The sequence below is a fragment of the Phyllostomus discolor genome, chromosome 13 (genome assembly GCF_004126475.2).
Source record: "Phyllostomus discolor isolate MPI-MPIP mPhyDis1 chromosome 13, mPhyDis1.pri.v3, whole genome shotgun sequence".
Taxonomy (NCBI): Eukaryota; Metazoa; Chordata; class Mammalia; order Chiroptera; family Phyllostomidae; genus Phyllostomus; species Phyllostomus discolor.
In genome coordinates, this window is record NC_040915.2 from 52,005,825 (window position 1) to 52,019,412 (window position 13,588).

The 13,588-nt window shown below is 42.1% G+C and overlaps 1 protein-coding gene across 17 annotated transcripts in view; it reads left to right on the forward strand.

Annotated features, from left to right (window-relative positions):
• The first annotated feature begins 1,548 nt into the window (after positions 1 to 1,548).
• GIT2 (GIT ArfGAP 2) overlaps positions 1,549 to 13,588 on the forward strand; it is a 45,704-nt gene continuing 33,664 nt past the window's right edge. For 15 of the 17 annotated variants that reach the window (XR_004900495.1, XM_036014320.1, XM_036014325.1 and 12 more), the window contains exons 1-7: positions 1,549 to 1,745; positions 5,626 to 5,759; positions 7,141 to 7,253; positions 7,860 to 7,965; positions 9,476 to 9,562; positions 9,677 to 9,807; positions 11,779 to 11,873. Coding sequence is in view for 16 of the 17 variants with exons in the window: in XM_036014320.1 (XP_035870213.1) it covers positions 1,694 to 1,745; positions 5,626 to 5,759; positions 7,141 to 7,253; positions 7,860 to 7,965; positions 9,476 to 9,562; positions 9,677 to 9,807; positions 11,779 to 11,873 (718 nt within the window). In the remaining variant the exon portion in view is untranslated. The remainder of the gene's footprint in view (positions 1,746 to 5,625; positions 5,760 to 7,140; positions 7,254 to 7,859; positions 7,966 to 9,475; positions 9,563 to 9,676; positions 9,808 to 11,778; positions 11,874 to 13,588) is intronic. The other 2 variants (XM_028527594.2, XM_028527595.2) reach the window with 1 other exon arrangement.

Below are 13,588 nucleotides of genomic sequence, written 5' to 3' on the forward strand. Positions count from 1 at the left end.
GGAGAGTACCCAGAGAGGCTCTAACTGTGAACTATTGGGAATTGTGTGGTTATACCCACACCACACGTTTGTGAAAATGCAGCGAGGGACCAAAGACCAGAGCTTCTGAGACCTCTTCCAGGACTTCCTATCCTTTCAGAAACCGTGTGCAACTTGATTTTTCTCTTCTTCACCCCACATTTATTGAACATCTCTCTCATTTATTAGTTGGAAAACACCACAATGGCTGCTTGCCAGAGTACCTAAAGTCAAAACTGTACATGGCCCATAAGAGGCGTCCAGATACTTGCTGAATGGAGCTCATAGCTGTGTTTACATGTAAGGATGAGTGAAGACAACAAGGTGGAGTCAGTAAAGCTAATCTGACTTAAAATGGAGTCTGTATAGTTAAATTGACAAAACTGGTCCAGACCAAATGGGCTGAAGCATGAGGAATAGAATACTTTAAGAAGCTTGAGCTTAAGGACTTAAAATTTTGAACTTTCCAGTTATGCACCAATGCCTAAAGATAGAAATTCCTGTAGATCATCCTCGGAAGGATTTAGGAAGGAATGAAGAACTTAAGACACTTGAATAAATCTTTGTCATTTATTTGTAGTCAAAGCCTCCTGCCTCTTTTGTGCTCAATTGACACATATAACAAACACAATAAATATTTATTAGTATTAGGGCCACTTCTCTCCTTCACACTGATTAAATTCATCTCATTGTGTTTACCTCACAGTATCCTATAAACTACTCTACATTATCTATTCTTATTCTCAAAGAAACAAACTGCGATTAGAAAATAATAGTAATACCAAATACCAATAATAATAGGAGCTACTATTATTGAGGGCCTACTATGGAGCAGGCACACAGCATTTTTCTGTGAATTATTCCATTTGTCCTTAGCTAAATAGTAAATATTTAGTTCTGCAGGCCACATATGCAGTTTGTTGAATCTTCTTCTTCCTCTTCCTCTTTCTCTTCTTTTCCACATTTTAAAAGTATAAAAATCATTCTTAAGTAGCAGGCCATACAAAAGCAAATCGAGGTTTAGAGGTAGATTATACATTATTTCCATTTTGCAGGTGAAACTAAAACTGTGACCTAAAGAAACAGCTAACAAATTCTTATTTATTTTATTGTAGGTCTACTGCAGTAGAATGTAATATTCATAAGGACAGAATAGTTTGTCTTTTTTGCTCATTGCTGTTTCTCCGCTGCCTGGAACAGTGTGTGGAACACAGTAGGTGCTCAATATAAATTTGTTGAATAAAGTAAAGAATAAATGAACTTGGCCAAAGTTATACTAGTGACTTTGTCTCAGTAACATTGTGGGTACAGAGTTCTGTTCACTAGACTTTGCTGCTTTCTGTAATATTAATCAGTGCTGGGAGGAAGCTACTCTCTCCTAGGAAAGGAGACCCAAATTCAAGATTTATAAGCAGGACTTAAGACGCTAGCGTACACAGCTGCCCTCACTCAAGATGGCGACAAGGCAGCGTGCCCTTTCCGGTCACATGACTGCCCAAAGCCGAAGGGCCCCTCCCCACGCGTGCGTGCTGCGCCCGGGCTGCGAGGCGCTGAGGGGAGAGGCGCCGCCGCCAGCGCCGCGGTGGGGACCCGTTAGAGCGGAAGCGCTACAGCCGCCGCCACCGCCTTCGCTGACCCGGGGCCTCAGGTGCCCGACAGGTAGGAGGCGGGAGCCATGTCGAAGCGGCTCCGGAGCAGCGAGGTGTGCGCTGACTGCAGCGTGCCGGGTGAGTCCCTCCGGCGGGGCCCGCTCCCCTCTGCACTCCCGACTGGGACCCCTGCCCCGGGACCGCCCCCACGGGTCAGGCGGCTCCCGGAGGCCGAGCCCCACACTCCGTGACCGGGGCCGCGACTCGGAGGAGCGGGGGCAGCCTTGGGACGACAGCCGTCCCGAGCCTGTCAGAGCCGGGCGGGCAGGGGGCCGCCGCCCTCCCTTTCCTCTGGTCCCTCTAGTCCCAGGCCTTGCGGAAAGGGGGCGGTGTCGGGGCCGGGGCCGCTTCTTCAACAGGAAGGGGCTTGGGCAATGCACAGGAAGGCCCATTACAGAAGTAAAATGCGAGCGTCCTCCCAGCTGCGGTCCCCAGAGGTGCAGGTGTCACCTCCTCTTCCCCGGCACCCCCAGCCAAGCCAGAGCCCCGCCGCTCCGCCAGGGAACCCTGTCCGGAGTGGGCGCCCCTCGACGCTTCCCTCCACCGAGACTGTCCCGCGGACCCGGACACGATTTCCCCCCTCCTGACGTTCCGGATCCCCCTCCGCGGGAGAGAATCTCTTGGACGCCGGGGGTCTGGCACGCGCACCCGGCACTTAGGAGTCAATGCATATCTCAGGATTTGGCATCTGAACCGCCTGAGTTACAACTAGATTTTGCCTCTGGGTGACCTTGGGCTGGTGGCTTAGTTCTGCCGGGGCTTGATTTCCTCGTTTTTTCCGATGGGGATAATCAGGAGTCCTACAGTCAGTGATTATTAGGAAGACTCAATGACTGTTCCTAAGATCGTCTCATTTAAGTACTTTTTCTTGTTCGTACTGTATTCTTTAGTGCAGAACTTGCATAGCCCCTTACAGCTAGAGTTGAATTCTAAATCGTAGGTTAATTATAAGTTACAAAACGAACACAAAGTCACTGGGCGTTCAGGCAGTGTAGGCATTTGGGGGCGTTGAAAGGCCCAAACCGTTCCTTCCATGTATAATTTTCAGACTTAAGAGTTCAGGTCCATTTTAGCAGTCGGAACTGAATTGACAGGTGTCTAAGATGTTTTCCGTGCTTGGATTTATCTGCTTTGAATTGGAAGTAATTCAAAGGTAAGATGGCTTCCTTGGCACGAAAGCGCCCAATTAGCAATCTTAGTGAAATCCTCCAGCGGCAGTGTTTTTGCAACTGTTCTGAGCTTCGTCCTGTCATATGGAAGCGCAGGTCGGTTTTGAACAGTACTGTGATAACTCTAACCTCGTGTGGTTAGTTCCTGGCCTGCGTAGTGCCAGTGATGCTAGCCAGTTTTCTCTGAAGATAGGGAGGGGCTGGAGGAGTAAAAAGATGTTTCATAAACCAAGTTGGTGCGGGTTATACAAACTCCACTGTATTCTCTAAAAAACGTTGTGTGTTCCACTTCCTTATTTTCTTGCTTGTTTTCAGTTGAACTGTCTGTGAATGTGTTCGATTCACATGAGTCTAGAGTCAGACTTCCTCTTGGAACCCATATTATTTAGTTCTCAATGGGCGATATGGGGCAAAGGAAAACTTTGGCTCCGTTGCCACCCTAACTACTACCTTGCACTTCTGCAGCGTTTTGTGCATTTCAGAACATTTTCTCTTCCATTGTATCATTTTAGTTGTCTTACATGCCAAATCTACCGAGACTTGAGTCACTTCCTTCCTGTTTTGAATGTAATTAGGCTACCTTGAAATGTTCTGTGAACTTGAGCAGCCAGGAATTGGTGCTGCTTTTTTTTTTTTTTTTTTGCAAAACCCTATTGAAACAATTACCTTTATGGTTAGGGATCTCTTTGAGATTTTGATGAATGCTAAGGCCTTTTCCCCAGCAAATGCATGCACACTTACTTTCATACAGAATTTATGTTAGGATTTCTCAGTGGGTCACAGACATTTCTGAAGCTTTTTTTTTTTCTTTTAAAGTATTCCTGGAACCCAGGTTAAGTAGCTCTGGCATTAAGCTTCAGAAACACTGGGAGGGTTTCACTCAACATCATTCATACAAACTCGATTTTACTGTTAACATCCTAATATCCTTTCCATGGAATTCTGATCTGTGATGTGAAAATAATTAATTGAGAATATTGCTTAATGGGTGTTAAATCCTTGTCTTGTTCCTTTAATGTGCTCCAAGAATATTGCGAATCTGCTGAATAAATGCATGAAAGCCAAAGCTGTGATTCCAAAAGTCTTTTTTTTTTTGTCACTAGTAGTGGTACCACACCGCAAAAAGCAATTTTATGTATCTTTGTAGGAGGACCCTTCATCTTGATGTTTCCAATTTTTGCTTTTTGGAATGGGTAACTGAGTTATTTTGAATTACTTTGTTTCTGTTCTGTTTTATGGCAGACATTTAACCATGATCACATCTTTGTAAATATTTTACTTTTTTTTTTCAATGAATCTAGTTCATTTTAAATATATTCTACTCTGAGTTTAACGGAGACTTTTACTACAGTAATACAGTGTTCACATGAAACATTCAACACTCTAAGTATTAACAATCAAAAACTTTTCTAGTGGTCATGAATTTCAGTAGGCTCTTGAAAATAACTAAATGGTACTTAGAAAGTAACTGAGAAAAGTTATAACAGTTAACATTACTGATTACTTACTATATGCAAACAACTTTACCTTTTAATATCCTCACTCTCCTGAGATGTGTTGTTATTCCCATCTGATCCATGGTGAGGATGCTCAAAAGGAAAAAAAAAAAAAGAAAGGAAGAAAAGAAAGAAAGTAACCTGCTCTGATTGTTGTGTGAGAAGTAGGAGAGTTGGGGTTCAAACCCTGGACTGCGCGTCTCCAGAGCCAGTCCCCTTAACCACCACACGCTCTGACTCCTCAGATTCATCTTTGATTGAAATCCCGTAACTTTTCACTACATGGTTGGAAAGGGCTTGAATAAACTGTTAAAAAATGGTAAAGATGGTGCACATGCATTTTAGAGATTTTTGTGGACATTGGAGAGTTTTTAAATATACCTCTCAGACCAGGCAGCTTGAGTGGCACCTATTGCCACTGCATGGTGACTCTGATGAATTGTAGGCCTGTCTTTCTGTTTGTTTGTTTTTATTTTTGTTTCCAAGTTTTCGGTTTACATAACCCAGTGTGAATTATTCTTACCACTTATCAGTGTGAATTATACCTCTGTCAGTAGGTGTCCAGTGAAGTTGTCTGTGGGACTTCATAGGAGAAAAGTAATACACCAAAAGTATTACATGTTTTTGTATTATATCTTTGCTTCCATGAAGCTGCTGTGATTACATATCTGTTCTTTCAGATCAGTTGCAAGATTAGACTCAGTAGTTTATTTAAAACAACAAATGGATACCCTAGAACATCCCCCTGGTGGAGGAGGCCAGGTTTCCCAGTCCTCAGAACCGCAACAGCTGAGCGCTTGGGTAGTTTTGTCCCTCTCAGCTTTCTGCTAAGCAGATGGGCAGAGATTTGTAGCAGTCTTTTCACCATTTTCTTCGGCTAATGCTGTGTGGATTATTCACTGTCACAGTGATATTATCTTGCCATCTGTGGAGACGGATTTAAAATGATGCATCTGTATCCTCTCAGCTTGCTTCTTATGTTGAATGAAAGGGCATATATGTGAAGTAGCAGATCCCATTAGGACTTCAGACTGCGGCCTTGAACCAGAAAGGAGATAGCTACTTATGTAGGGCTTCAGCTCATGTTTGTGGCTCAGTTAACATCGTGCCCAATCATCCAGGACAGGTGGTTCCATTAGACCAGCTCACCAGCTTGATACGTTGTTGATTGACATACTAAAACAATAAAAATGTCTTGTTTTTCTGAAACACCATACCTCAGTCACCTTTTGCCACCTGGCAGTAAAGCAACCAACTGATATCCTCGCCACTGAGATTTTTTTTCCCCCCCAGATCCTTCCTGGGCATCGGTAAATCGGGGGACTTTTATATGTGACGAGTGCTGCAGTGTCCATCGGAGTCTAGGGCGCCATATCTCTCAAGTAAGGCATCTTAAACACACGCCGTGGCCGCCAACATTGCTTCAGGTAAAGGAAGAATTCTTCTCATGGTTTGTTTCTAAAATTTCTCCTGCTCCTTAAATCATTCAACAGTGCTTGAATCATAGCTGAATAGAGGTGCTGTGACTGTCTTAAATTTCTTGGTACTGTTTCACTGCCAACTTTCTAGACTATCTCCAGAAATTGTTTTTAAATAGTCTACGTTTTCCACATACAATGATGAATTTTCTGAAAACTACAGCCTTACAAACTTCTAGTTAATGTATTTATCCTTGAGTACCCACCAATATATTTAGGACATTTTTTTTTCCTGTTTTGATAGAAGCATGGACTAAAATTCCTGAGAAATTTCTGCAACATCTGATTTAAATTTTCCTAAAGATCTTGTTACTAGTTAGAGACCAGATTCAGTTAACATGTTTTGATTGATTGCCTAACACTGCTAAGTGTTGTGTGTGGTTTTATTTGGGGTCCAGTGTCATGTCATCTGTACTTCTATTTTGGGGGACACATTCTTCAAGTTCTATTGGAACTAAGAATTAAGCACGTGTTACCCTTTCATTTGTCTTGAGTACATATTTTACTCAATTTCTGGCAGCTGCACAACCTGTTCCCTAAACATGCCTGTGCAAACCAAGGGACCAGAACAAGTGGGTTTGGGTCTCTGGTGTCACAGTGTCTGCACGAATGTAAAAAACACATGGGGCCGGGTCAGTAGTCGCACTTTGAAATGAAATTGGGAGATACGGCTTATTAATAGTGTTTACTCACAAGTTTCTCACAGCTTATTCTCATGTGCAGGTGGTTTTTTACTGCTATCAGGCCTGTGTTTACAGATTTTATTAGAAGATCTGAATGAAGTCTACAGATGAGTAGTTTAAAATGCCAAATCGGGCCATTCCCAAAGTCTGGCCCGTGAATCACCAGTGGTACTCAAAACAGACATAGATAATACTCCAATATTTATTTTGGCAGTTGCATTATTTTAGTGCATATAAGAAAACTATAATAGCACATCAAACCATAACTGCTAGTAAAAGTTTTAAAAATGAGTGGATTTAAAGGAAAATATTGAGTAGATAGTCTAGATGGTACATGGGTTGTTAAGAATCTTGCACATAGTATTTGGACAATCAGTCTTGGGAAACACTGCCCTAAATGTCAAACTGCCCTTTCTTCATAACCTGTAAGAACAGTACAATCCAACCTATTTAGCTATTTAGCTATCCTGCTGGTCAAACGCGAATTCTATGTACAGGTTCATCTTTCATGGTTTAAATCTGAAAATAATGGTGCACGTGCTGTGCCAGTCGTGCTAGAGTTTGTAACGGGGCTCTGCTTTCCAGCTCAGTCACTGAATGTTTGTTTAAAGAAGTTAAAATACGGTTTTTATACTGTTTGGTTTTAGATGGTTGAAACCTTATATAATAATGGTGCTAATTCTATATGGGAGCATTCTTTGCTGGACCCTGCCTCTGCTACGAGTGGAAGACGTAAAGCTAATCCACAGGATAAAGTGCAGTGAGTGGAATGTTTATAAATACTTCTATTTCTTCATAACACCAGGGGCCCGCTGAAGGAGTGTAGGTATTTTTGTCTACCGTCTACAAGGGCAGCACAAGAGGTGTTTACCCGAACTGTTCATTGAGCTCTTTGCCATTAAAAATGCAGAACAAGGCCAGGCATTATTATATCTCTTTTGCATGGTTACCCAGTACAAGGCAGTGGTTTCTCCAGTTTGAGACTAAGGTTTGGAGGCTGTTGGTGTAATCAGATTTAAGCTTGGGTGCTCAAACAAGAGGTCGTCAGACCAGAAATCTAGGCTGTGGGCCTTAGTCAGCCTGACGGCTCGCCTGTAAGCCAAGGTGAAATGCTGCCTCCTCGCAAGGTTGCTGGGTCAGTTAAGAAAATTACACAGGGGGAAAAAGTGGCTATAAAAAGTAGGCATTCTGCAGTCCTGGTCATTATAATGACTGATACATGTTTTCAAACTTCAGGTCTTACCCACTGCTACAGACTTATTTCAGTATTCCTTTTATTCTTGAGTAGGGGATGCGGGTCCTGAAAAATGGGGAATGTTGTATCTGAACTGCAAGTGAACTGTTTTCGTTTCTGTTTTCCAACCAGTCCTAATAAAGCGGAATTCATCAGAGCCAAGTATCAGATGTTAGCATTTGTTCATCGCTTGCCCTGCCGGGATGACGATAGTGTGACTGCCAAAGATCTTAGCAAGGTGGGTCGCAGCTTTCTAAATCTCTAAAATTGTTGGATGAAACAGTATATTGTTTTGTTTGGAAAAAATACTTTAAAAGGAAAAAAAGGAAAACAAAACAAAAACTGCCGTCTAGTCAATAAATAATTGATAATAGCTTTTTGTTGCAATTGGTTTTATCTTCAGTGTTAATTCAGATGGCAGCCATTCATGCTAGAAGAGGTAAGGGCAGAGAGGAAAAATTAGTATCTAGAAAACTATTTGTGTTTTTCAGATATGGTTTGACAATTATATTTCTATAAGTTTTTTGTTTTATTTTGAAGTAGGAACCCTTGCAGTTTCTAGAAGGGACTAGAAAGTTTGTGGGATTTCCTTAGGTCTCTAGGTTATATACTGAGTAGCATCTTCAGGAAGCAGGGTGCGACTTAAAGCTCTGGTACACAGGATGGTTTATTATACTTGTAAAACGAGTAGATGGTTTTCTTTATTGGGCCTTCACCTGTTTTTGAGAGATGCTACAAGAAACACGTATCTCTATTTTCAAAGCACTTCTTTTAGCAAATGCTCGCACACAGCATGGGCACTCCCAGTTCACAATTTTAAACTTTGTATAGAAATGTTTATTTCTTTGTTTCTTGTCACTTCCATTTATTAATAAGAGTTGGTATTGTTTTTACCACAGTTTTAAAAAAATAAGGCTTAGATACAGATATTAGAGTAGATACATTCTTTGTGATAAGGATTATGGCATTTTGACAATTTGAGGTTAGACATGAAGGAAGGCACCCATCTTCTAAATGCATAAGCACTTGTTCTCAGTGGTACAAACTTTGGTATACAACAGGCCCAGGTCCCACCCTGAAAGGCTATATTAGAGCATTGAATACAAGGCCGAGAATAGTGTTGTACAGAGGGTGCATATAAGGCAGAGCTCTGCAGTGTGCACAGTGTAGGATAGGAAGCCCTAGAGCCCTAGGTCAAATAAGAACAATAAGTAAGAATAGTTATTATTATAATAACAGCTGTATTCTTTGAGCATTTCCTACGTATTAGGTTCTGTGCTAAGCACTTTGCTATATTACTGACTCCTTGTAGTAACCCTGTGAATAGGCAGTGAGTGTTACTATCATGATCTTAGAGATGAGGAAACTAAGGTTCACATTGCTTAATAAACCTCCTCAAAGTCACACGGCTTAAAGGGTGTATGGTTTGAAATTCAGGTCTGTCAGACTTCAGAGCCATGCTCAGCCACCTCCTTTTATTCCCTCTCACTCAAGGTATAATTGTGCCACTTAGGTCCTGCATTTGGGCAGATCAGCTTTACCAGCCCTAGTTTCCTTATCAGTAAAATAGGCCTAACCCCACCTTAGCGCCCAGGGCTGGCTGTGACCGGCAAGGAAGAGACTGCTTCATCCACCTTACTGAGCCGAGTATCACTAATGCAGCATATATTGCAACGGTCTGCCAGCTGCTCCAGTACATCACTCTTTACACTTTTAACAATATTCTTTTTTGTTTGTGTGTTTTTCAGCAACTCCATTCAAGCGTGAGAACAGGGAACCTTGAAACCTGTTTGAGGCTGTTATCTTTAGGAGCACAAGCCAATTTCTTTCACCCTGTAAGAAAGCTTAAACTGATCCACCCGTTAAATTGAAACTAAGTGGGTTGTGTTTGTGTAGCTTTTTCTTTATTTAATTTGCTTTTTGGTCTACTTTTTATTAATGATTCTTAGGAAAAAGGAAACACCCCACTCCATGTTGCCTCTAAAGCAGGACAGATTTTGCAGGCGGAATTATTGGCAGTGTACGGAGCAGACCCGGGCACACAGGACTCCAGTGGGAAAACTCCTGTTGATTATGCACGGTTAGAGACCTGGATTCTTCCCTTCTCTCTGTTCAGGCTTATTTATGTTGTGTGTGATTCATTAAATTGCTAAATTGTGTGTAATTAACATTTAACCCCGTCAAAGATTTACATTCGCTTATTTTGCAGATGACCTTTCAAACGAATATGAGCTCAGAGCCTGGCAGAATCAGGGAAGACTGGTAGAACCATAACCAGTCTTCCTAGCTTCCAGTCTTCCGTGTGATCTTTCATAACGCTATGCTATTTGAGCCATAGTTAGAGTCCAAATCTAGTGCTAAGAATGGCAGAACCTACTCCTCAATTTTTAAATATTTTTAGTCATTGCTTAAACTTAAAAACAAATGTGTACGAGTAGGTAGATATATGATTGAACAGTTATAGTAAGATGTTAATTCTAGTCTTTAGGTAGTGGACAGCTATGTGTTTTCTTTAAATTTTTCTCACTTTAAAAATTGTGTAAAATGCTGGAAAAATGAATAAATAATTCCATAAGTTAATCTTGAAGATCACTTAAATGACAGAGGGTGGATCATCTTTCCTTCTTTTTCCAAATTAACTTTATTAACTGCAAAGCACTCATACTCTGTTCAACAGGCGATAAAATGGGTGAAATGACAAAACTGCCTTCCCAGAATTCACTGTTCCACGGAGGAGACGATTCATAAATGCATGAAAGAGTTACGTGGGGCAAGATAATGTGGAATTTGCTGCCAAAATGGATAACTGGTCTTGAAAGGCATATATAGGTTCTTCACTGTGGCCCATATCATTAAAAAAAAACTTTCTTTTAGGCGGTCAGAGTGGGTTAGATTTGGGTGTGTGACGGAAGAGCTCAGGCGTTCCAAGTGAGAAGAAAGACATGAGTCAAGTTCAGGAGGGAGGACTGGGCAAGGCCTGCCTGCCACAGCAGGGGACCTGACTGCAGAGTGTGTTTGGAAACATCAAAGCTAAGGGATTGAGAAATTCAGTAGTTCATGAGATCTAAGACCCCCCTGTTTGTACGGGTTATCATGATTTTATATGCCACTAAAAAAGAAAAAACTTGGCCAATTAAATGATAAGGTACCATCAATCTAGGATACTTCTTGATTTCACAGATGTTAAAAAAAAGGAAAACAAGATGTGTATCACATAAATCAAAGATAGGTTAGAGATTATTTTGTAGTCCTTTGATGATAGGAAAAGAAACTGAGAAACTAGACCTTATCTTTTAGAAGGAAGAGAGCCCTCAGTAAATTATATTTATTATGACTTACCTTGGAATTTTTTTCATGGGTACTTTGCATATAATGATCTCCCAATGTTATAATTTATATATAACCAAAAGGACTTAAAGCAGCTTATGTATTTCATGAGTGAAGAAAGGTAAACTTAATATTTTCTGTTATGGAAATTGAAAATAAGGAGGTGAAAGGAGCTACCGGTGTGGATTAGGTCGGTCTTTCTCTGAATTGAAGACTTCAATTCACGTGGTTGCTAAACTTTCACCCCGAGTCAGGCTGGCTCCATCAGATGCATCTAAGGGAAGGACCTTAAAATACTGGTGTCCACGCTTATCCCATCTTTACTGGTTCAGAATCTCCAAGGAGGGGGCCTGGTCACCTGTACATTTTTTAAAGCACTCTCGTTAATTTTTGAGAATCTCTACCTTAGACCATTTACTAATTTTGTCTTTTACCTCATTAGGTGAAATGTTTCATCCCTCTCATAAGTCCTTGAATTCCTTATTAAGTATTCTGCCTTGTAAATTTAATAAAGGAGAGGGGATAGCTCAGATTGTGAAAGCAGCTTATACATGTGGGAAACAAAGTAGACCTTGACAGTTCACCTCACACAACAGGGTTGATTATTGTAAAAAGGCGTGTTTGGTAAATCGCTCAGGTGTCTCAGGGGATGTCTCTGTCCTTTTCTGTTCCAGAGCCAGTGGCTGGCGAGCAACATAAATGGTACTTTGTTTTCTCTCGGTAGGCAAGGAGGGCACCACGAGCTGGCAGAACGCCTCGTAGAAATACAGTATGAGCTGACCGACAGGCTGGCCTTCTATCTCTGCGGCAGGAGACCAGGTGAGCGGAAGGACGGCCACCTCTCCACACCTCCAGTCAGGCAGCCTCTGGGAAGACAAGTTGGGACGCGGTTGCTTATGACCTCTGCCGCCACGTGTCCCCCAGAAAATTGTGAATAAGGGCCTCTGTTTGAAATGATAACTAAAGCATTTCGGTTAGATGTAAAAGATGTTGGTCAAGTCATCTTAAGTTTTAGTTTTTATAACTTAAGTTTTTATAGCTCTAGAGTAGTGCCTGTCTGAAGCATTGAAGGGCACAGTTCTTGTCCATAATGGGACTAGGAATGGGAGAGCAAAGTAATCGCTTGTAGTTATTTGGAGAACTCTGCTATCTAAGGAATGGGAAAAAGTCCAAAAGTGAACTTTGCCTTTAGCCGTCTTTATTTGTGAGGTAGAACTGGGGTCAGCAAACCATTGTCTGTGGGCCAGATCCAGTCCATCACTCATTTTTTTAAATGAAGTTTTATTGCAAGATAGCCACGCTCATTCCATGTTGTGTATGGCTGCTTTTGCACTAGAGCAGCAGAGTGAAGTAGCTTGAGTAGTTGCGACGGAGACCATGTAACCACAGAGCCTAAAATATTTATCTGGCTCTTTACAGAAAAAGTTTGCCAACCCCCGATGTGGAGTATCTACATGCATGTGTGCAGCGCTTCTCCTCCCCGGTTGTCCTTAGAGTCAAGGGCCCCTGATGTGGTTCCAGTTCCTGGTGCAGTGGAGTAAATAAGCACACCCCATCCTGTCTCTCCTGAATATAATTAAAAACCCTGGCCCAAATGCATGGAGTAGCTATTTCAGGACTCCAGCTGGTAGATTAGGGAACTCGAAGTACCATCAAGCTGGTGGTGAATGTTCTGTTTGTTTTACTTCTGACATGGCCTCCACGACAACCTAACACCTGGAACTGTGTAACAGATGCAAAGTAGCCTTCTCTGGCTGATGAGGAGCGGGAAGTGGGACTCTTACAGGACAGAGAGGTGGGGGATTCCTTCGGGGTTTTCTTCCTCCTTCTTCCTTTTTCCCCTACCGTGGCCCCGAGGCAATGCTGTGGCTACAGTAGTGGCAAAGCAGTGGCAGTGCAGGTGCTGAAATCTCTGGCCAAGGGCATGAGGGGAATCCTGATCGCTTTATTTTTCTTTCTGTTCTCTCACCACTTGGCCCAGGAGGCAGAACCTAGTCAGTTGCCTGCTGAAACAAAAAAACTAACATTATCCATAGAACTCAAAGAAGACTCAGAGTCTCTCAGCATAATACTCAGAATGTCCAGGATACCACTCATAATGACTTGGCCTGTGAAGAGCCAGGACAGTCCCAAAGACTGTAAGGGGAAAGGTAGTCAGCAGGCATCAGCCCCAGATAACAGTTGTTGGAATTATCAGACAAAAATTTTAAAGCTCTTCAAAATATGAACATCTGGAAACCAGTAGAAATATAGGAAGTCTCAGCAGAAAAATAGAAGATATACGAATGAACCAAATAGAAATATTAGAACTGAAAAATACAATTAACTAAAATTTAAAAACTCACTGGATAGGCTTAATAGCAGATGAGGGATGACAAAGAAAAGAGCAAGTGAACTGATGCCGTGGCTGGTGTGGCTCAGTGGATCGAGTGCCAGCCTGCGGCAAACCAAATGGTACCTGGTCCAGTTCCCAGTCAGGAGGGCACAGGGCCAGGACCAGCTGTGGGCCAGGTCCCCAGTTGGGGGCGTGTGAA